The sequence below is a fragment of the Lactuca saligna genome, chromosome 4 (genome assembly GCF_052625555.1).
Source record: "Lactuca saligna cultivar CGN05327 chromosome 4, ASM5262555v1, whole genome shotgun sequence".
Taxonomy (NCBI): domain Eukaryota; kingdom Viridiplantae; phylum Streptophyta; class Magnoliopsida; order Asterales; family Asteraceae; genus Lactuca; species Lactuca saligna.
Window position 1 is genome coordinate 134,492,578 of NC_136420.1, and position 23,223 is coordinate 134,515,800.

General features: G+C 40.2%; 1 protein-coding gene and 1 non-coding gene across 2 annotated transcripts; one reads left to right on the plus strand and one right to left on the minus strand.

Moving 5' to 3' along the window:
• Positions 1-13,895: 13,895 nt before the first annotated feature.
• On the minus strand, positions 13,896-14,297 carry LOC145040168 (uncharacterized). Its single transcript, XM_078988139.1, has one exon. It carries the CDS (start codon positions 14,295-14,297, stop codon positions 13,896-13,898), a length of 402 nt encoding a protein of 133 aa, XP_078844265.1.
• A 4,377-nt stretch (positions 14,298-18,674) lies between these two features.
• On the plus strand, positions 18,675-18,781 carry LOC145044414 (small nucleolar RNA R71). The gene has a single exon (XR_013681367.1). It is a non-coding gene; the product is annotated as a small nucleolar RNA R71 (small nucleolar RNA).
• Positions 18,782-23,223: the final 4,442 nt, after the last annotated feature.

Sequence of the window (23,223 nt, forward strand, 5' to 3'; positions counted from 1 at the left end):
TATCGCTTTTAATCCTCTTAAGATAAAAGGAACAGATAAACTTTGACTTATATGCTTGTACTATTTTCTAATAAAATTCTACACAACAATACATTTTATAACATCAAGTTACAGATGCGGTTATGCATTATCAATGCAGAACCAACTTGTAAACAACAACTCATATATCTAGGTTTAAAGACTATACGATACTATCATCTCACAATCAATCGTGATAAATTCCATGAAGTGATTCATATGAGCGGGAGTTTAATCCAATACTCAAATCTTATTTCTAAAGCACTCATGAATGTTGCAGCAAACTTTTGCTATGTCTAAACGCTTAGACAATCTACAAGCCAATTCATGACAATCTAACCTCATAGCCTACTTCCAAAGTATGATTGACTGTGGACAATTTGAATAATCTTATTATTCTGGAAGTCAAAACATGCAAAATGAAACAACAGTAAACAATTGACACAAGATAGTAACTTTACTCATAAATAAAACTCCTTTATTCAATCATCAAATGTCGATTACATTTTATCTAATAAAAGTTTCTAAATAACTATCTAATCACAAAAACTAATATCGTCCTTCAGACGAATGCTCCTCGCATGATGTAAGTGCTTAACCCTACTCAAACCCTTTGTGAGGGGATCTGATGGGTTCTCTTCTAACGATACCCTCTTTACTATGAGGAGTCCCTCTTCTACCCGACATCTGATGAAGTGGTATTTTTTATCGATATCTTTGGATCTCCCATGATCCATTGGTTCCTTGGTCAAGGCAACCGCTCCTTCGTTATTGCAGAAAATCTCCATAGGCTCCTTTATGGCTGGTACAAATCTAAGGTCTCTGATGAAGCTCTTCAACCATATCGCCTCCTTTGATGCTTCGCTCACTGCTATGTACTCTGATTCGCACGTTAAATCAGCTACAGTCTCATGCTTGGAAATTTTCCAAGTTATTGCTCCTCCATTCAGGGTAAATACCCATCCCGACTGAGAGCGGAAGGTATCTCTGTCGGTCTGAAAACTAGCATCACTATACCCTGTCATTCTCAAGTATTCACTTCCACCGAATACAAGGACCCATTCCTTCGTCCTTAGTAGATACTTAACAATGTTCTTTACTTCTATCTAATGAGCTCTACCAGCGTTCCCTTGATATCGACTGACCATGCTCAAAGCAAGAGCCACATCAGGGCGAGTACACATCATAGCGTACATAATCGAGCCAACGGTGGAAGCATATGGTACTCGACTCATTTCTGCTATCTCATCATCGGTACTCGAGCTTTGAGTCTTCCTCAATTTGGTATTGCATTTGATTGGTAACTCTCCTTTCTTGGAATTCTCCATGCTAAAACATTTCAACACTTTATCCAAGTAAGTACTTTGAATATGTCATGTTAGTCTCTTACTCCGGTTTCTCAATATCCTTATCCTTACAATATAAGCAGCCTCTCCGAGGTCCTTTATAGTGAAACACTTACCACGACAGGACTTAACCTCCTACAAGGTTGGGACATCGTTTCCTATGAGTAGTATGTCATCCATATACAATACCAAGAAGCTAACTATACTCCCACTAGCTTTAACATATACGCAGGACTCATCCTCGCTTCTCGAAAAACCAAACTCTTTGACTTTCTCATCGAAACAAAGATTCCATCTACAAGATGCTTGTTTCAATTCATATATGGATTTCTCAAGCTTGCATACTCTATTCGGTTACTTTGCATCCACAAAACCCTCTGGATGATTCATATAAACATCCTCAACCACCTCTCCATGAAGGAAAGCAGTTTTGACATCCATCTACCATATTTCATAATCATCCTCAGCCAACTTTCCATTAAGGAAACTTGATTCATGTAAACACCCTCAGCCAACTTTCCACATGTCTCAACTCCTAAATCTGTGTGGACTCCCTCATAGAATTCATCCATCCCTTCATTAGGGATCCATAAGCCTAACTTTGTAATTATCTTATAATTACAATATCATTCCCCTTAATTCAATTAATCTCTTTTGATCACCAAATTAATTCCAACTTAATTTCTGATCAATATTAATTAAATAATATTATTTCTCAATTAATATATTATTTCTATAATATATTAATAAATCATAATTAACCTATTTCTTTCTAATTCATCCAATCAAGTTGCTAACGTGAAGGCAACCCAAAAGGACCATGCTACTATCGGGTCAAGTACATACCAATTATAGTTATAGGCTTAGACACCTAATCGAACACTAACTTGCTCCTCTTCCGGAACCGAATGACACCTTTCCACGATGACACTTTCAGAAATACGAAGTCTCCCACATAGAACTCAAGATCCGAGTGACGACGATCAGCATAGCTCTTCTAACGGCTTTATGCGACCCACAGCCTGTCATGCACCTATTGGATCAACTCGGTAGTCTTAAGCACCACCTCGGTGCTTCCCATGACTTGGTGCCCAACTTCAACCCAACAAACCGGGGTCCTACACCTCCAACCGTACAACATCTCAAGCAGGGGTCGATCGACAATAGCATGGTAACTGTTGTTATATGAAAACTTTGCTAGTGAGAGGTATGTACCTCAGCTCCCTCCGAAATCCATAATGCATGTCCGCAGCATATCCTCGAGCATCTGGATCATCCACTCACTCTGTCCGTCTATCTAGCAGTGATATGCAGTGTGGAAGTATAAATGTGTGCACAGTTCCTCATGGAACCTCCTCCAAATTTTGGATGTAAATCGAACATCCCGGTTAGAGACCACTGACACCGGCACCCTGTGCCTAACCACCACCTCTCGCACATGAATATCTACTAATTTCTCAGCAGAGATACTCTCGGATGAAGTCCATAGTGATCTCTTACCACTTCCACATAGGAATGGGTAGCAGCTAAACCTATCCATGAGGGTGCTGATGCTCGGTCTTTACCTTTCTGCAGGTCAAGCACCGCTCCACAAACCAGGCGATCTCCCGCTTCATGCAACACCACCAGTAGCTCAGCCTCATACTCGTATAGATTTGTGTAGCTCCCGGATGTATAGAGAACATGTACTTGTGCGCCTCCTCCAATATCTTTTTTCTCACTCCCCCAGATGTTGGAACCCACACCCAGCTACACTGTGTCAAAATACCCCAACCATCCTGAACAAACAAGGCAATCTGGCCCCAAATCCGCTCTAACTTTCAATTTTCTCTCTTTCAACCCTCCACTTGAGCCTTCTTGATCATATCTAGCAGTGGAGAGATCACCATCATCCTTAAACATACATTCCCGATCAGAGAGCTCTTCGCTTTGCGGCTCGAAGCACCGGCCACCACATTGGCCTTCCATGGATGGTACAAGATCTCATAGTCATAATAGTTCAGTACATCCAACCATCCCCTCTGTCGCATGTTTAGGTTTCGCTGATCCATCAAATACTTCAAAATCTTACGGTCAGTAAAATTGGTGCATTGAACTCCGTATAAGTAATTCCTCTAGATTTTGAGAGCAAACACCATTTCCCCTAGTTCCAAATCGTGAGTGGGGTAATTTTCTTCATGAGGCTTCAACTGCCTTGAAGCGTACGCAATCACATGCCCCCTTTGCATCAGTACAACCCCTAACCTTGAGACCAATGCATCACAACATACTACCAAATCATCCAACCCTTTGGGTAGTACCAGAATTGGGGCCTCACATAAACTCTGTCTCAAGGTCTCAAAAGCCAGCTACTAGTCTGGGCCCCACTAGAAAGTCACATTTTTCTTGGTCAAACGGGTCAACGGTACGGCGATCTTGGAGAAATCTTAGATGAACCTCCGATAATACCCCGCTAGACCCAAGAAGCTACGGATCCCAGATGCATTCTTAAGTTCTTCCCACTGCATCACTACCTCAACCTTGGCTGGATCAACTGAAATACCCTCCTAGTTGATGATATGCCCCCAAAATTGCACCTCTCGCAACCAGAAATCACATTTTGAGAACTTTGCATAAAGCCTTTCTGTTTTCAGTGTCTCCAATACCTCCCTCAAATGTAGCTCGAGTTGCTCCTTGGTCTTAGAATAGACCAGGATATTATCAATTAAAATGATCACCAATCGATCCAACATCGATCTACATACCCTGTTCATGAGATCCATGAACGTTGATGGGGCATGTGAGCTCGAATGGCATCACCAGAAAATCATAGTGACCGTACCGAGTCCTGAAAGTTGTCTTCGGTATATCCTCATCCCTAATACTCATCTGATGGTGCCCCGACTAAAAGTCAATATCGGAAAACTAGGACGCTCCCTGTAGCTATCGAACAAATCGTTGATCCTCGGGAGTAGGTAACGGTTTTTCACCGTTAACTTGTTCAGTTCCCTATAATTGATACACATCCTGTGTGACCCCCCCCCCCTTTTCACGAACAGGATCGGTGCTCCCCACGGGGAACTGCTCGAATGAATAAACACCCAGTCTAGCAGCTCCTGAAGCTACGAAGACAGCTCCTGCATCTCAGGCGGGGATAGCCGATATGGTGCCTTAGTTATCGGATCAGTACCCGACACCAAATGAATGCAAAAATCTACTTGCCTCTCCGGAGGCACCCTATGCAACTCCTCAGGAAAGACATCTCGATAATCTTGTACAACCGGTACACTTCCCAAATCTGTCGGGGTCTCAACCCTCGCATCCGAGACATACGCCAAGAATCCTGTACAACCATAATGAAGAATTCTCCTAACACACACACACATACATATATATATATATATATATATATATATATATATAGACACACACACACACACATAATTAATACAAATCAGTATACAGTAGGAAAATAAAATACATACCAGCCAGGACATCTGGTGCTGCCCGAGCCTCCTCGGTAGTCAACTGAAATGTGTGGCTCTTCACCGCAAGAGTCTCCGCCATGATAGGTTGGCTATCAGTGATCTTCATCGTGGCGGGTACAGGTGTCGCCACTGCTCCTCCTCCTCCCTACGACCTCATACAATCGGCCTTTTATGGTCGGCCTGGTTGCAGTGGAAACATATCAAGCCCTTCTTGGGATAATGCCTACTTGTATGGCCTGGATGACCACATGTATAACATACTGGTCCGTCCCCTGACAAAATCCACTGTGCGGTCTCCCACACTTGGCACACCGGCCACAGTCCTGTTGGCCCCTACCCAAAAACTCAGAGGTCTTAGGCTTTTTATCCTGACTCACAGATGCCTAAACCTGCTCTGGCTTTCGCTTAGTGCGAAGCTCTAACTCCATCTCTTGCTCTTGGGCCATCTCCACCATTTCATTCAGCTTTTTACACCCTGTAAAGCTCACAAACTCACGGATATCATCCCTTAGCATTAGGGCTGTAAACGAACTGAACGTTCGGCGAACTGTTCATGAACTGTTCGGCGGGAAGTTCGTTTATGTTCGTTTATTTAATAAATGAACAAACATGAACAAAAATTATCGTTTGTTTAGTTAAATGAACGAACATGAACAATGGTCTCGTTCGTTCATTTATGTTCATGAACGTTCGTTTATGATGTTCGTTTATGTTCGTTCATTTAAGTTTATTTATATTCATCTATATTCAATTATTTTTTATTATATTGCTATATTATATGTTCTTTTATGTTCATATATGTTCAGTTGTTCTTTTTTTATCTTTGTTCGTTTATGTTCGTTTAGCATGTTCACGAACATAAATGAACGAACATGAACAAAGTAATTTGTTAAACGAACGAACATGAACAAGAAAATCTCGTTAATTTATCCGTTCGTGTTTGTTTGTTGTTCTGCTAACTTAAACAAACGAACATGAGCAAGACCTTGTTCGTGTTCATTTGGTTTGTTTACAGCCCTACTTAGCATGGAATGATACCTCGTCCTCCTCATGTCCTCATCCGCAGCATACTGCGGGATCAACAGTGCTCACTCCCAAAACTTGGCGATGATCTCCGCCACAGTCTCAATGGTCTTTTGGATCTCCTGAAACCCCCTCACTAACCGTTGCACCTCAATAGGTGGTGCAAACTCGAGATCAAAGCATCTGAAATACTCTACCCACGTAATCTCAGCCACAACTAGTCACCTCCTCCCACCAATCCCTGGCTCGGTCCCTCAGCATACACGATGAAAAGCCCACTTTTTTGCATCGGGGTAAAAGCTCTTGTGCTAGGCATTCTCCATGTCTGCCACCCAGCATCGACTAGCTATGGGGTCCCTGACCCCGAAGAACTCAACGCATGCTCGCAGGATATCCTCCAAGGTTTGGATGGTCTGCTCGCTCTAACCATTCGTCTGTGGCTGGAAATTCATGTTCAAGTGCAGACGAGTACCCAAATCGTCATGAAACTTCTTCCAGAATCTGGAAGTGAACTGTACATCCCTATTGGAAATCACAGAAACCGACACCCCATGCCGAGCGACTACCTCCTTGATGTAGATGTGTCACACCCCGAAACCAAAATGGCGAAATCGTTTCAAATTGGAGGACGTCATGTTTAGCATCAAAACCATTGTACAACAACAATCATAGTAACACAACCATTACAATGAATATATATATATATATATATATATATATGTGTGTGTGTGTGTGTGTGTGTGCGTGTGTGAAAAGTGTTTACATCAGTTTGGAACTTGTTTTAAATACACCAAAAGTATGTAGAATATAAAAACATGACTCTTATTGCTCCGGCTCCTCTAAATCCAAGAAGTACATGTCTACTAATTTCCTGAGAATACAAGCAGTTTTAAAGAATATCAGCATAAAGCTGGTGAGTTCATAAGCATTTAGTTTTTTTGGAAAATCTTTCTTTGATCCTTTTGAAACGTGTTCCTCAAGAAAATCCTATATTTTCTTATGAAAAGTGTGTTTGAAAACCCATTCCTTCCATGTCTTCCATATTCATCCGAGATATGTACAATCCAAGGAATCATGAAATGAATATGGATATCTATTTGTAGAAAATAAACCATCAGTTTTAGAGATGCCTGTGTTATCCTGAGAAAATCCCATATTTTCCCTAAAACCAGTTATCTGTCCTAGAGGTAGAGATACAAGTTTAGCGATCCCTAATTACTATCAGTATATATAAAAGCAGTTTTATTACTTAAAATAAAACAATGAAGAGTAGAGTCCGTAAACCAAAGTTATTTTATACTTATTTGTGAGTCGTGTAACCATACTTGATATGACCTAGAGACCTTTATAACGTCCTTTAGGCGTTTAAGCTAAATGACATTTGTTCACCTTAGGCATGCCTACCTAATGGTATCTAGCCTTTCGGGTGTGGGATTGTCAGTCCCAAATAGATCTATTCACAAATCTCATGCTCTCCCTCCAGGAGACTCTAGTTATACTGTATAGGATTTAGCCCTGTACACCTAAGGGTACAGTATTTAAGTAGAGTCCCACAATTCTTTATAATCAAGTTTAGTAGCCAGAGACAGTATAAAAAAATAATTATCCTTGAATAATAGTACTTTATACTCGTGAGAAAATATATAACTTATACTAAACCTGCCATAGTTTATACATATTCACCCATGAAATCTGATTTGGTAAAATCTACCTAGAGGGTTATCCCAAACTATACCCATTATAGTTTATTACAATTGATATGGAAAATGCTTTGTAAAAACCTTTCTGAAAGCTATGTAGTTAGATTTCCAAAATAAAAGTTTCCCTCATGCTCAACATTTTACAAAAAGGGATAAAATATTTGAATATGTTATTAAAAGTGGAAACTGTTAGATTGTATTAATAAGTTTAAAACTTAATAAAATACTTTGATTTTGGCTTGTATTCCCCCCTGAAAACATTAAAAACACGGAAAATGTAGGGGTATGAACTCACCTCGGGTAAGTGGTTTGATTAAAATATCAATACGGAAATCTAGGTGTTCAAGTGAAGCCTTGAACATGATTTGGTCCTAATCAACACGTAATGACACATAAAAGATTCAAATGAGGGTATTTCACTACTAGATGTGATGGAGAACCACTCTTGGGACTTGGAACTACTTGCACTAAGTGTTAAGACCTTAAAGGATTCCATGAGGGAGGTGTATAGCCACCTTAAAGGTGTGTACGGCCATGAGTGTGCGGCCCAAGGGGTGTGCGTCCGTACACTCATGATGAGAGGTGCCTTTGTGGTGTTTTCAAGGTCCATATTTTCATCCATGAAGTGTTCTAGGTTTATACTCGATTGTAGTGCAAGTTAAGGGTCCTAGAAGTGGGTTTGTGGTCCTAGGGTGTGTGTGTGGTCGCACACGGGAGTGTGTTGTCGCACAAGGGTGTGTGCGGCCGTATACAGGTGTGTGCAGTCGTACACCCCACATGAAGATGTTTAAAATGTAATTTCCAAGGTGCAATATCTCGAGTATGGAAGTCAAACTCTCACTTTGGAGGGTGTTTTAAGAGTGTGTGGCCACCTTAAAGGGTGTGTGCGGCTGCACTCACTTCCAAACATGAAGAACATGATGAATATTGCACACTTAAGGCTTATATAGAGTGGTCTTTCAAGTATATCATGTTAGAGGATGAATTACGCACGTTCTTGAAGCTTTGGAGGGATTGTAGTTGAAGAAGCTTGAGAAAAAATGGTGTTGTGTGCTGCCAAGGTCTTAAAGGAATGAAAGGAAAGGGGGCTACCCTTTATATAGGGGTAAGTATGCTGCCTAAAAGATAGTGTGCAGTGATGTGTGGAAAACAAACTAGTTTTAATCTTACTTTTTATTAATGAGTTAAGCACACAAAGGCAGTGAACCTGTCTTTTAGTGGTATAGTTGGATAAGTAGGGTATCGAACTCAGGGAACGGAAATTGATCTAATAACTAATTTTAACCAAACAAATAATAAAAGTAAAAGGGTTTTTCTCTACTTTTACAAGACTAGAAACTTAAACACAGCAAATAAAACACTTAAATAACTAACGATTAAAACAAATGACAAATTCACCAAATTTATTAAAGGGTTTCTGTTTAGGTTCAACTAATTCACTCCTATGGTTATTTTTAAGATAAATTAATTATTTATTGGTTACCAACTATAGTGGTTAGGTTCATATTCATTACTCCTAACCCTTAGATAGTTAATTAATTCAAGCAGTGGCCAATTGTTTAAATTAACTAATTACCTTCTTCAATTATTTGGATTAAATGAGATTTGTAATTGGTTAATCAAGTTGATATTTCAATTAACCTCTTGTTTGTTGGTTCCTCAAACAAGCTCACACATTAACTTACCTATTTTCTTATTAATCTTAATTTCATATTCATTACTCTTAAGTATATGATCAAGTGTTCACAATACATATGAGGTTAATAATCAAGAGATGTTCATGCAGCTTAATTACCTTCCAATTAACAAAAAATAGTTGTCATCAATGCATAAGGTTCTTTAACAAACTTAATTTAATAAAATCACCAAATCATAATCAATCAAAGAGTATTTTATAACCATAGGAGCAAATTAGTCTTCCCGAACAGAAACTAAACGAATTTAGCTAATAGTCAGGATAAAAACAAACTCAATAGCAGATTTAACTAAGCTAAACATCTTAAAATCCTAAAGCTAAGTGGAATGATTAACCTAATAGCCTTGATTTTTCCAAGGATTGAAGATTAGGTTTCCTTAGCTCTTCCAGGGATTCTTTGTTGCAGGTTCAGCTCTCAAAATTGCCAAAAGTCTTCTCCAATCGGATAATGGATTAGTATTTATAATTATCCAAAAACCAGGGTGTACTCGGCGAGTAGCATACCCAACTCGCCGAGTAGGTGTAAGTTATCCATCTCAAATCAAGAGTCTTAACTTATCTTCTGGAATCTTCTCTTGTACTTGCCGAGTATGCTCGAGAACTCGCCGAGTAGGTCTTCTTTTGTCCTTCATTCTTCACTCTTTGATCTTCAATTGCTTCCCTTTGTTCCTTTCACCCCCAAGCATGTGTTATGGACTGAAAACAAAATTTAAGATTTATTAAGTACCTTTTGTCCACATTATACACAAAATTAGTTAAAAATGAATAAAAATATATGCTAAATAATTAACTAATTATGCACATATCAAAATACCCCACACTTGACGTTTGCTTGCCCCCAAGCAAAACTGAATTTTAACATATTAGAACCACATATGACAAGTCCAATCTAACCCAGCCATTATGCCAAGACCGCATCGCATGCATTTGTGTCTAAAATTGTCCTAAATACCCCCCATACTCCAAATACTCACAATCCTCGTAAACATTCGCCCACTCACCCTAATCCATGCTCATTTTATGCATCCCTCCGAATCCATCCTCAGAAAACCTCCTAACCTCAAGGTATTTTTGGTTGAGCAACCCAAGCATACATAATCTAGACAATTACAATTTATGATACCACTATGGAGCTCTTTTGGAATTCTTCATTTCTTTGACATTTGACCTTTGATCTTTGAATTCACCACCTTTGTTGTTTGATATTTGGTATCTTCGCTTTTGAATTTCTTCAGAATTTTTGATCTTTGAACTTCATACTTTAACTTTGATGCTCCAAAATTCTTCAAACTTTTTCTTGTAATTCTATCCTTTTTTTTGAACATGTAACTCACTTTTTCCACTCAAAACCCTACATGCTTAAGCAGGGGCGCTCAACTTCAACCTTTATTAATTAGCAATAATATTTTTCCTGGATACATGTCTGGTACACGATGTTAAACATATTGCATCCTTCAAACTAAGCGAGGTCATGTTTTTGTCTCATGATTTCACTGGAATAAGGAAGCCACAAATGAAATAGAATGTATATAGGCTCAACTATACATTTGGGTTTTCATGCAATTATCAACACAATTCTAACATGGAATCCTAATTGCTTTTACCAAAATTTTCTAAATTAATCCCTAAGTAATTTCCTTTTTGGCATGCAACAATGTAAAATTTTAAAATTAAACTAAGTTAAGATTCTAAATTTTCTAATTTGTGACCAACCCCCCTACCCCACACTTATTTTAATGCAATGCCCTCATTGTATAATAAAAATGCAAATATAGAGAGAAGTGGAACAAACTCCCCTGGGGTAGCAGTCGATAGGGTTGATTCTCTTCTTTTCAGCTCCATCTTCAATCGAATTTAGACATGGGAACAGCTCATCCATGCCTTGGGTGTCAAACGTCTCGTGTGGTTGACAGCTTAAAAATGTCGCGGAACAGACTTCTTAGAAGATTTCCAGTAAAAACTCCTCATAAAAAGTGGATAAATGTTGCAGTGAAAGTGCTCAAACAGCTTTGAGACTTGAAAATTGTACGTCTACTCAGCGAGTAGGGCAGTGTACTCGGCGAGTAGCTCTCCGCCTGAAACCATGCGTGTAATACTCCCATGTACTCGCCGAGTAGGTTTTGTGCACTCGGTGAGTAAGCACTGTAATTCCAAAACTAATTCGTTTCTTCCTCCTTTCACATTAGGTTTTGAAATTTGATATTTCACTGACCCTTTCTCTAAGTCCTTCAGCAGCAACACTCTTCACGACTCTCAACTCTAACGGACTCGATCCTAAGGACAAGACTTTGTATAGTTTCTCTTGAACTTCTCTCGTTCCTTACTTGACCCTCAATAATCTAGTATGCTTCCTAATCTTCCATACCTGAAAATAAACCACTAAAAGTAAAAGTAATAATGATCCCAACCAAAAATAAAAATTATCCAAGTTTACAATCATCCAAAACAAAACATCATAAAACATAAAATAAAAATAAATAAAAAAAAATAAAAAAATAAAAAACAAAGTCTTCATTCTTCTTCATCTTTCATGTCCTCCCCTCCTGCTCCACTTCCTCCTTCACCATCACCTCTCATCATCCTCTCTTCCCAATTCATAATGTACGGGTATCCCAGGCCGGGTCTTGGAGCAATGTTCATTTGCTCAAAAAGATACTCGAACGATTGGTTGTTATAATTAACCCCTCATCCGATATCATCTAGGTAGCATCGGTACTCCACTTGGTTCCATCCATCATTATCATCCTCCACCGGAATAACCGGTGGGCCTTCCCGTACCCTCTTGCTTCGTTGTCGAACCCGTCTTCCTGGATCCTCGGGGATTGTCGGCTCATCCGCGTGTGGAATGGAAAAAGAGTCACCAAACTTCTCAACGATCCGGGCCCTCCTATATAAAGTAGTGTTGAACGGTGGAGGGTAAATGACCGTGAATACCCTCGCCTCTGGTAAGTCTAACACTCCAAATGACCTGGCCAGCCTCGTAGCAAACATGCCTCCATTTATCTTGGAGTTGACTTTTTCCTTGACTGCCCCTTCAGCTAAAAACCTGGCAATGCAATAAAGGAGGTTGCAGAAAGCATCAGGAGTAATAATACTCCAGAGATAGAAAATATCAAGGGTTGGGACTTTGTCCCAATCCTTCCGCATGTTAATAGTGTTGACCACAAGGTGGTGGATAAGGCGATGCATTGGTGAGCGTATATGACCCTCCTGAGCAGTAGAAGGAATGTACACCCGGTTGGCAATTGTGTTCCACCAGGTAGAAGCCACCACCCCCTCGGGAAGATCCTTGTGGCAGTGTTCCAGAAATGCTTCAAAATCTTCATTAAGCATGGTGCTTTGGTCATACAACCCCAGCCTCCAAGAGAATTCTGCCATGCTGCACTGTCGTAGCTCCCCACCAAGAGAAAAAGTAATAACATGGGGGTAGTAATATTGACTACCACCTCGGAATGAGATGGTAGCAAAGAACTCCCAACACAGCTCAGCATATACCGGTTCCTGTATTATGAACAACTGCAACCACCCATCACAGATAATGGTGCTATCCCCCAAATTACACTCCTTCACCAAATAAGGAGTGAGCTCTTCTTCCAGACCCACTTTGCCGAACCAATCCCAATCCACAGCATTAGGCAAATGAATTTCCTTTTGTTTCAGCGCCTCTAGCTTGTTCTTGGCGCGGGCTTGTGAGGACTTGGATGTTATTTGTCGGAACGAGAGCCACAGGTTTTCACCTTGGCTCCCTCCTCTCGAAGATTGCCCCCTTCTGAACATGATTTCTGCAAAACAACAATAAAGAAGACACAAACAAGCAAAACCCTGCAATTAAAATCAAATAAAAAGGCTGCATACTGCCTACTCGCCGAGTCTGTAACACCTACTCGGCGAGTAGGATGAACTGCGAGACTGGATGTGTCTCGTTCATATGTAGGGTGCCCAAAACTCCCAATTGTTCACAGGGGTTTGTTGTATTAAGCCGATATACCATGGATCTAACAGAAATTACTTCTAACATGGCCTAATTCATGGCAAAATTAGAACCCTAGAATTTGAGGTTACCCCTAAAATCCGAATTTAGGCATAATAGGGCCATTCATTGATAAAGATTGAATCTTTGATGAGTTTACAGTAAAAAGATCTTACCTTTTTCTTGGAGAGATGAAGATTGAGTGGAGATTGAAGAAAAAAATCGCAAAGGGGCTTGAGGCTGGTTTGCACGGCGAGTGTGAGGAATGAATGGGTGAAAATCCTTTTTTTACAGATTATAAACCACCTGTGTAAATTGGCTACTCATCGAGTAGGAGAGACCTACTCGCTGAGTAGAACTCCAAAATCGCGTTTATTGGGTTCAATTAGGCAGGTACTCGCCAAGTATGCGTGCCTATTTGGCGAGTATCCCTTGCAGATTGAAAACTTTTTAATGTTGGTGAAAAATAATGCATTTTCTTATTTTATTTTTTTAACCATCCACCCCACACTCTACGCATTGCTTGTCCTCAAGCAACTATATTCTTAATAGAAGACGAATGAAAACAATAAAAATAGAAATAAAGTAAAGGAAAAGAAAATGAAAACTTGAAGCACGGGTTGCCTCCCGAGAAGCACTTCTTTTTAAGGAGTCATTAGCTAGACTCCTCCCCTTCTACGTGGTTGCCATTCCTTCCAGCAACAGCAATTCTTCAATTCCTTCATTCTGGGGGACTCCTTCTTCATACTTCTTGACTCGATGTCCATTTACTTTGAAAGGAGTTCCATCTCTTGACAATAGCTCTATAGCACCATGTGGAAACACCTTCTTCACCAGAAAAGGACCATCCCATCTTGACCTTAGTTTCCCCGAGAAAAGCTTTAGCCTTGAATTAAAGAGCAACACTTTTTGGCCTTCATGGAATTCTTTATTTTCTTTAATCCTCCTGTCGTGCCACATCTTAGTCTTCTCTTTATAAAGCAACGAACTCGTGTATGCATCATTTCTAAGCTCTTCAAGGTCATTCATTTGCATCAACCGGTTGCTCTTGAGTTGCTCCGTGTTGAAGTTACACATCTTTAAGGCCCAAAACGCCTTATGCTCTATCTCCACCGGCAAATGACATTGCTTTCCATACACCAATCTATATGGTGTAGTACCAATAGGTGTTTTGAAAGCTGTACGGAAAGCCCAAAGTGCATCATCTAGCTTCTCCGACCATTCCTTGCGATTGCTCCCCACCGATTTCTCCAAAATTCGCTTCAAAGCTCGATTCTTCACTTCGGTTTGTCCACTAGTATTTGGATGGTAGGATGTAGAAAATTTATGGGTTACCCCATATTTCCTTAGCATCTTCTCTAGTTGATCATTAGCAAAATGCATGCCTCGGTCACTTATAAGTGCTTTCGGGACTCCAAATCGTGAAAATAGTTTCTTCAAAAACCGCACCACTACCCGACCGTCGTTAGTTGGTAATGCTTGTGCCTCCACCCATTTAGATACATAATCCACCGCCACCAAGATGTATTTGTTGCCTCTAGACACTGAAAATGGTCCCATGAAGTCGATCCCCCACACATCGAATACCTCGCACACTTGGATACTATGTTGTGGCATTTCATTTCGAGATGAAATGTTTCCCACTCTTTGACAAGCATCACACTCTTTGACAAATTGGGCTGCATCTTTAAAAATTGTGGGCCAATAAAACCCAATGTCAAAGATCTTCTTTGTCGTGTAATGTGCTCCGTGATGTCCACCCGTGGGCCTGCTATGGCAATGCTCTAATATCTTCCGGCTTTCACTCCCGAACATGCATCTTCGTATGATCTCATCCGCTCAGCTTCGGAAAACATATGGTTCATGCCAAAAGTAATATTTTATCTCAGAAAAGAATTTCTTCTTTTGTTGGCTTGTGAGATCTTTTGGGATGTAATTGCTAGCTAAGTAATTAGCTATATTTGAAAACCATGGTTCTTCTCCCATGGCCACCATAATATACTCGTCCGGGAAGTTATCGCCAACTCTATCTTCATGCAATTGCGAGTTTTCAAGCATTGACAAATGGTCAGCTACTACATTCTCCATCCCTTTTTGTCTTGTATCTCTATGTCAAATTCTTGAAGAAGTAGCACCCATCTTATCAATCTTGGCTTGGCATCCTGTTTGGCAAACAAATACTTGATAGCAGAGTGGTCAGTAAAAACGGTTGTTTTTTATAAAACTAAATATGGACGGAATTTATCAAAAGCATACTTCACAGCTAATAGTTCTTTTTCCGTGGTGGTGTAATTTTCTTAGTCTGGATTTAGAGTCTTGCTAGCATAGTATATGGGTCGAAAGTGCTTATCAACCCTTTGACCAAGGACAGCTCCTAAAGCAAAATCACTAGCATCACACATAATTTCAAAGGGTAAGCTCCAATTTGGTGCAACAATGATCGGGGCGTTAGTTAATTTTTCCTTTAAAAATTCAAACGCCTCTAAACACTCTTTAGTAAAATTAAATGGTGCATCTTTTAATAATAATTGTGTCAAAGGTCTAGTTATTTTGGAAAAATCTTTTATGAAACGCCAGTAAAAACCCGCGTGTCCTAGAAAACTTCTAATACCCTTCACATTAGTTGGTGGGGATAATTTGGCAATGGTGTCAATCTTTGCCCTATCCACTTCAATTCACTTTTTGGAAACTTTGTGGCCCAACACTATACCCTCTTTAACCATAAAGTGACATTTCTCCCAGTTGAGGACCAAATCGGTTTTTTCACACCGAGCAAGCATTAAGTCAAGGTTTGTGAGACAATCATGGAAAGAAGATCCAAAAACAGAAAAGTCGTCCATAAAGACTTCCATGAATTTTTCCACCATGTCGTGGAATATGGCGGTCATGCACCTTTGAAACGTCACGGATGCATTGCATAGCCCAAAGGGCATACGCCTATATGCAAAAGTCCTACTTGGGCAAGTAAATGTGGTCTTTTCTTGGTCCATGGGGTCTATGGGTATTTGAAAATAACCCGAGAATCCATCTAGAAAGCAATAATATATATGGCCTGATAACCTTTCTAACATTTGATCAATAAAAGGTAAGGGAGAATAGTCTTTTCGAGTGGCATCGTTTAACTTTCTATAATCGATGCACACTCTCCAACCGGTTATCGTTCGTGTCGGAATTAGCTCATTCTTCTTGTTGGTTATGACCGTCATCCCTCCTTTCTTGGGCACCACTTAGACCAGACTCACCCATGAACTATCGGAGATGGAATACATAATTCTCGCATCTAAGAGTTTGACCACTTCTTTCTTGACTACTTCTTGCATGTTCGGGTTCAGTCTTCTTTGGTGTTGCACAACCGTCTTCAATCCTTCTTCCAGATTGATCTTGTGAGAGCAATAAGATGGGCTTATTCCCTTGATGTCGGTGATGCTCCAAGCTATGGCACGCTTCCGTTTCTTCAACACTTTCACGGGCTCCTCCTTTTCAGATTTGGACAGGTGAGAGGCTATAATCACTGGCTTTTGGTTGCCCTCTTCAAGGAAAGCATACTCCAAATGTTCAGGTAATGTTTTAAGCTCAAATTTTTGGTTCTGACTGCGGGACTCGCCGAGTGCAGGTAGGGTACTCGGCGAGTTGGTGGCTGAATTTACGAATTCCTCCTTTTCAAAGGAGGAACTCGGCGAGTAGATCGGCCCTACTCAGCGAGTAGGGCTCTCAGTTTGCTTCATTATTTCTTCATATTCATCTTCTTCCAGCAGCCTTTCGATCTCCATTAAGTCTTTTTCTGCATCAAATTCTTCATCAACAGCTGTGGACTCGCTGGAATCTTCCTCTTCACAATCCTCCAATAGTTCGTCTAGCATGTCGATTGAGAAAGCTGTGTCGTCACTGTTCCTTGAATACTTCATAGCTTAATCAACACCAAAGGTTATAGAATCATCACCTACCCACAAGGTAAGCTTTGAATCCCGCATATCTACTATAGCACTTACAGTGTTGAGGAAGGGTCTTTCGAGGATGATCGGGACTTGAGGATCCGCCTCCATGTCTAAGATGATAAAGTCAGCGGGAAAGACGAATTTGTCCACCTTGACAAGCAAATCTTCGCATATGCCCCTTGGGAAAGTAACAGTCTTGCTTGCTAAATGGATTGTCATGCGGATTGGCCTTGGTTCCGGGAGATCCAACTTCTTGAAGAACGAATATGGCATTAAGTTGACACTTGCTCCCGAATCAGCTAAGGGGTGAATTATAGCTAAGTTTCCAAATTGGCAAGGTAGTGTTAAGCTCCCTGGGTCACCTTTCTTCTTTGGTAGCTTATTTAGCATAGCAGCTGAACAGTTTTCATTTAGAACCACCTTCTTCACTTCTTCCATCTTCCTTCTATTAGTAAGAAGTTCCTTGAGGAACTTGGCATATTTGGGCATTTGGACGACAGCTTCAATGAAGGGTATGTTAATTTGAGGAGTCTTGATATGATCTAAGAACTTTTGGTACTCCTCTTCCTGCTTCTCCTTCTTAGCTCGGGCTGGGTATGGCATCGGATTTGGCATTGTACTCGCCGAGTCCATGTTTGGTACTCGGTGAGTAGTGCTGTCAGATTGACAGTTTTGATCTTCTTCTTGAGTTTCTATCTCTTTCCTTTGTGATTCTATAAGTGCTTCTTTCTGAATTGGGGCCAGAGGGGTAATTATTTTCCTACTTCTTGTTGTAACTATATTTATGTGCGCCCCTAGTGGGTTATTTTCGGTTTTACTAGGAAGTTCACCCGGTGATCTTTGGTTTATTTGTTGAGCAAGTTGCCCCAGCTGCATTTCTATGTTGTGAATGGATGCTTGCTGGTTTCTAAGGATATTTCTTGTTTCTTGAATGGCAGCATCATGATCACTATGTCTTTTTTCTAAAGCGGCTACAAATTTGGTAAGCATTTCTTCCAAACTTGGTTTTCTTTCTTGTGCCGGCTCCTCTTTTTGGTAAAAACCTCTTCCTTTCTGCTTGTACTTCTCCTCCTTAGCCTTCTTGTACTCTTCATATGGGAGCCACTCTTTCTTTAGTTTTCTCCAGTCTTCATCATATCGGTCTCCACTTGAGTAACATACTTGCACCTTTTTGTTGCCATTTTTATCCAGGTCGCAGTCTCTAGTAAGATGAGGTCCATTGCAATTTTCACAACCCACCCGAATAGCATGGATTGTTTGATCTATTTTATCCATCCTCCTATCCATGGTTTTCAGCATAGCCATGACCGCGGATAAGTCTTCAGTAGCTGCATATGCGGCTCCCTTAGTAACATCGTTTCTTGGGTTGTGGTATTCTCTAGAGTGCTTAGAGAATTCTTCAATTAATTCCTTGATTACCGGGGGTGGCTTTTTGGTAAGCGGGCCTTGTGAGTCAAGTAGCTGCCTAGTTGTGACATTGACTCCATCATAGAAAATGGAGACTTCTTGCTGGCTATTTAGATCATGATGTGGGTAGTTTCTTAGTAAGCTCTTGTACCTCTCCCAAGCTTCATATAAGGACTCTCCAGCTTATTGTTCAAAGTTAGCTATTGCTTTCTTCAGTTTGGCTATCTTGGAAGGTGGGCAAAAGTGGTCAATGAATTCTTCTTTCATCTTGGCCCATGTAGTGACTGATCTGGGGGGAAGTGATTTGAGCCAATCTTTTGCAGCACCTTTGAATGTCACGGGAAGCATGCGAAGTAGTTGAGTCTCCCGAGGAACATTTGGAACATTGAAGTAATCAGCTACATCATTAACTTCATCCAAATGCTTGAAAGGCATCTTCGTGATCTTTTCCATAGAAAGGAATTTCCTTGAGCTGGGCAAGTATGTGGCCCTTTAGCTAAAAAGTAGCAATAGCGGGAATTGTGGGTTGCATAAGTCCCAGGCCGGTGTCATCGCGGATCCTCTTCTTCCATTCTCCCATGGGGATTTCATCAATGTTAGCCATGGTATGAGCTAACTCATCGTCGGAAGTCGTGCCCGTACGTGGGTTCTTCTTCTTCTTCGGTGTCGTACTCGGTATCTTCCTTGATCGGGTCTTCGCTTGCCAAGGATGTGTTGGATGCTCCTGATTTGCTGCTCTTCTTCTTCCCAAAAACAGTCTTCAAATTGGATAAAGGCGACTTCCTTGGTGTATTCGAGCTTTCCACGTCTTTTCCTTTGTTTCTTCTCAAAGCGGATTCGGGATCTTCAAACGGGGGTACCAACGGGGTGTTTGATCCTCTTGTCATGAAAGTATTGAAATAACAAGATAACAACGTAAAAAGAACAAAAAAATGTACTAAAAAAACGAAAAATAAAGGCTGAAACTCTGCTGTACTCGCCGAGTAGGTGCGAGTGCACTCGGCGAGTAGCAGTGCAAATTTGAAAGAAATCTAAACTTAAAACAAAAAACGAATTTAGATCCTAAAGCCTAACTACTAATTACTAATATGCAAGAAATTAACTTTGAGCCAGTAAACTCACACAAAGGGTCGAAAAAATTAGAAATTAGATAAATTATTTAGAACCGTTCCCCGGTAACGGCGTCAAAAACTTGATGTGTGGAAAACAAACTAGTTTTAATCCTACTTTTTATTAATGAGTTAAGCACATAAAGGCAGTGAACCTGTCTTTTAGTGGTATAGTTGGATAAGTAGGGTATCGAACTCAGGGAACGGAAATTGATCTAATAACTAATTTTAACTAAACAAATAATAAAAGTAAAAGGGTTTTTCTCTAGTTTTACAAGACTAGAAACTTAAACACAGCAAATAAAACACTTAACTAACTAACGATTAAAACAAATGACAAATTCACCAAATTTATTAAAGGGTTTCTGTTTAGGTTCAACTAATTCACTCCTATGGTTATTTTTAAGATAAATTAATTATTTATTGGTTACCAACTATAGTGGTTAGGTTCATATTCATTACTCCTAACCCTTAGATAGTTAATTAATTCAAGCAGTGGCCAATTGTTTAAATTAACTAATTACCTAGTTCAATTATTTGGATTAAATAAGATTTGTAATTGGTTAATCAAGTTGATATTTCAATTAACCTCTTGTTTGTTGGTTCCTCAAACAAGCTCACACATTAACTTACCTATTTTCTTATTAATCTTAATTTCATATTCATTACTCTTAAGTATATGATCAAGTGTTCACAATACATATGAGGTTAATAATCAAAAGATGTTCTTGCAGCTTAATTACCTTCCAATTAACAGAAAATAGTTGTCATCAATGCATAAGGTTCTTTAACAAACTTAACTTAATAAAATCACCAAATCATAATCAATCAAAGAGTATTTTATAACCATAGGAGCAAATTAGTCTTCCCAAATAGAAACTAAACGAATTTAGCTAATAGTCATGATAAAAACAAACTCAATAGCAGATTTAACTAAGTTAAGCATCTTAAAATCCTAAATCTAAGTGGAATGATTAACCTAATAGCCTTTATTCTTCCAAGGATTGAAGATTAGGGTTCCTTAGCTCCTCCAGGGATTCTTTGTCGCAGTTTCAGCTCTGAAAATTGCCAAAAGTCTTCTCCAATCGGATAATGGATTAGTATTTATAATTATCCAAAAACACGGTGTACTCGGCGAGTAACACACCCAACTCGTCGAGTAGGTGTGAGTTATCCGTCTCAAATCAAGAGTCTTGACTTATCTTCTGGAATCTTCTCTTGTACTCGCCGAGTATGCTCGAGAACTCGCCGAGTAGGTCTTCTTTTGTCCTTCATTCTTCACTCTTTGATCTTCAATTGCTTCCCTTTGTTCCTTTTCACCCCCAAGCATGTCTTATGGACTGAAAACAAAATTTAAGCTTTATTAAGTACCTTTTGTCCACATTATACACAAAATTAGTTAAAAATGAATAAAATATATGCTAAATAATTAACTAATTATGCACGTATCATGCGGCCAAGAGGTGAGTGTGCAGTCGCACACCCATGTGTACGGCCGTACACTCCCCTTAAGGGTGTGTATGGCTCGATTTTGACACTATACGACTTGCTGAATCATTCCTAAACTCAACCTTGGTCATACTCACGCTTAGAACACTTAAATGAACCCTTAAATAGCACAAGAACTCAACAAAACAAGTTTAAAATTGATTAAATTTGACTAAGTATACAAGCTAGAAGTTTCGGGTTGTCACATCATTCCCCCGTTAGAGTGAATTTCGTCCCGAAATTAAAGAATAGAGTACAATCATGAACTTCGAAAGAGATTAGGGTACTTCTGCTTCATTGAATCCTTGCGCTCCCAAGTGAATTCAGTTCCCCGCTCGGCATTCCAGTGAACCTTCACTATCGGGATGCGGCTCTGCTTCGTGCATATGACCTCTCGGTCCATGATTTTGACAGGTTCCTCCACGAACCGTAGACTTTCATCTAGCTCAATCTCGTCGAGATGAATCACAAGTGTCTCATCGGACAGACACTTCTTTAGGTTCGACACGTGGAAGACAGGATGGATGTTGCTAAGTTCTCGGGGTAACTATAGTTTGTATGTTACGGGACCGATCCTAGCAAGGATCTCGAATGGACTAATGTACCTTGGGTTTAGCTTTCAATGTTTTCCAAAATGTATCATGCCTTTCCATGGTGAGACCTTCAAAAGGACATGGTCACCAACCTAGAATTCCAAGGGTTTTCGTCTCTTATCGGCGTTGCTCTTTTGTCTATCTCGTGAGGCTTTCAGTCGTTCTCGGATTTGTACAATCTTTTCAGTCGTCTCTAGGATGATTTCAGGACTATTGAGAGTGTTGTCAGGGACTTGACCCTTGACTAGCTGTGTGTCACCCATTTCATCCCAGCATAGAGAGGACCTGTACTTGCATCCATAGAGGGCTTCAAACGGCGCAGCCTTGATGCTGGAATGGTAGTTGTTGTTGTAAGAAAATTCGACCAAGGGTAGATGAGTATCCTACGACATACCAAAAATGATGAAGCAGGCTCTAAACATATCTTCCAATGTCTGAATTGTTCTCTCACTCTCTCCATCTATCTGAGGATGATAAGTCGTGCTCATATCCAACTTAGTTCCAAGAGCCTTCTACAACGATTGCCAAAATCTTGAGGTGAACCTACTATCTCTGTCGGAGATAAGGGATACAGATACCCCATGAAGGCAAACTATTTCTCAAATGTATATCCGCGTGAGTCTCTCCATCTTGAAGTTTTCTTTGATTGGCAGGAAGTGGGCGGATTTAGTCAACCAATCGATAATTACCAAGATGGCATCGTGCCCACTCGGAGATCTGGGTAACTTAGTGATAAAACCCATTGTAATCCTTTCCCACTTCCACTCAGGTATTTATGGTTGCGGAAGTAAATTTGAAGCCTTTTGGTATTCTACCTTCACCTTGGCGCAAGTCAAGTACCTGCTGACGAAGGTATCAATTTCTGCTTTCATGTTCGGCCACCAGTAGAGTTGTTTGGGATCTAGATACATTTTATCTGAACCTGGGTGAACGGAGTATCTAGTCTTGTGAGCTTCGTTCATGACAACCTCTCTGTACCCGCCGTACTTTAGGGTCCAGATCCGGTTTGTGAAATAGTAGACTTCGTCTCCTTAACCTCTAAGTTCTTATCCATTTCCCTCAAAGCTTCATCCGACATGTTCTCTAGTTTCAAGGCTTCCAGCTGAGCCTCTCTAATTTGTGCGGAAAGATGGGAATGGATATTCATTTTTTAATGCCTTCACCTTACATCCTGAATATTCCTTTCGGCTGAGGGAATCCGCTACCACATTGGCCTTGCCGAGATGGTAGTGAATTTCGCACTCGTAGTCACTGAGTAGCTCTACCCATCGCCGATGTCTAATGTTTAACTCCCTCAGATCAAAGATATGTTGCAAGCTCTTATGGTCGGTGAAAATGGTGCACTTGGTTCCGTAGAGGTAGTGTCTCCAGATCTTTAACGCGAAGACCATTGCTCCCAACTCTAGATCGTGAGTTGTGTAATTGACTTCGTGTGTTTTCAACTATCTTGAGGCATAGGCGATAACCTTTC

Bases quoted from the DNA above. Each gene is read 5' to 3' on its own strand.
- LOC145040168 (XM_078988139.1), bottom strand. From the start codon at position 14,297: ATGTGTAACTTCAACACGGAGCAACTCAAGAGCAACCGGTTGATGCAA.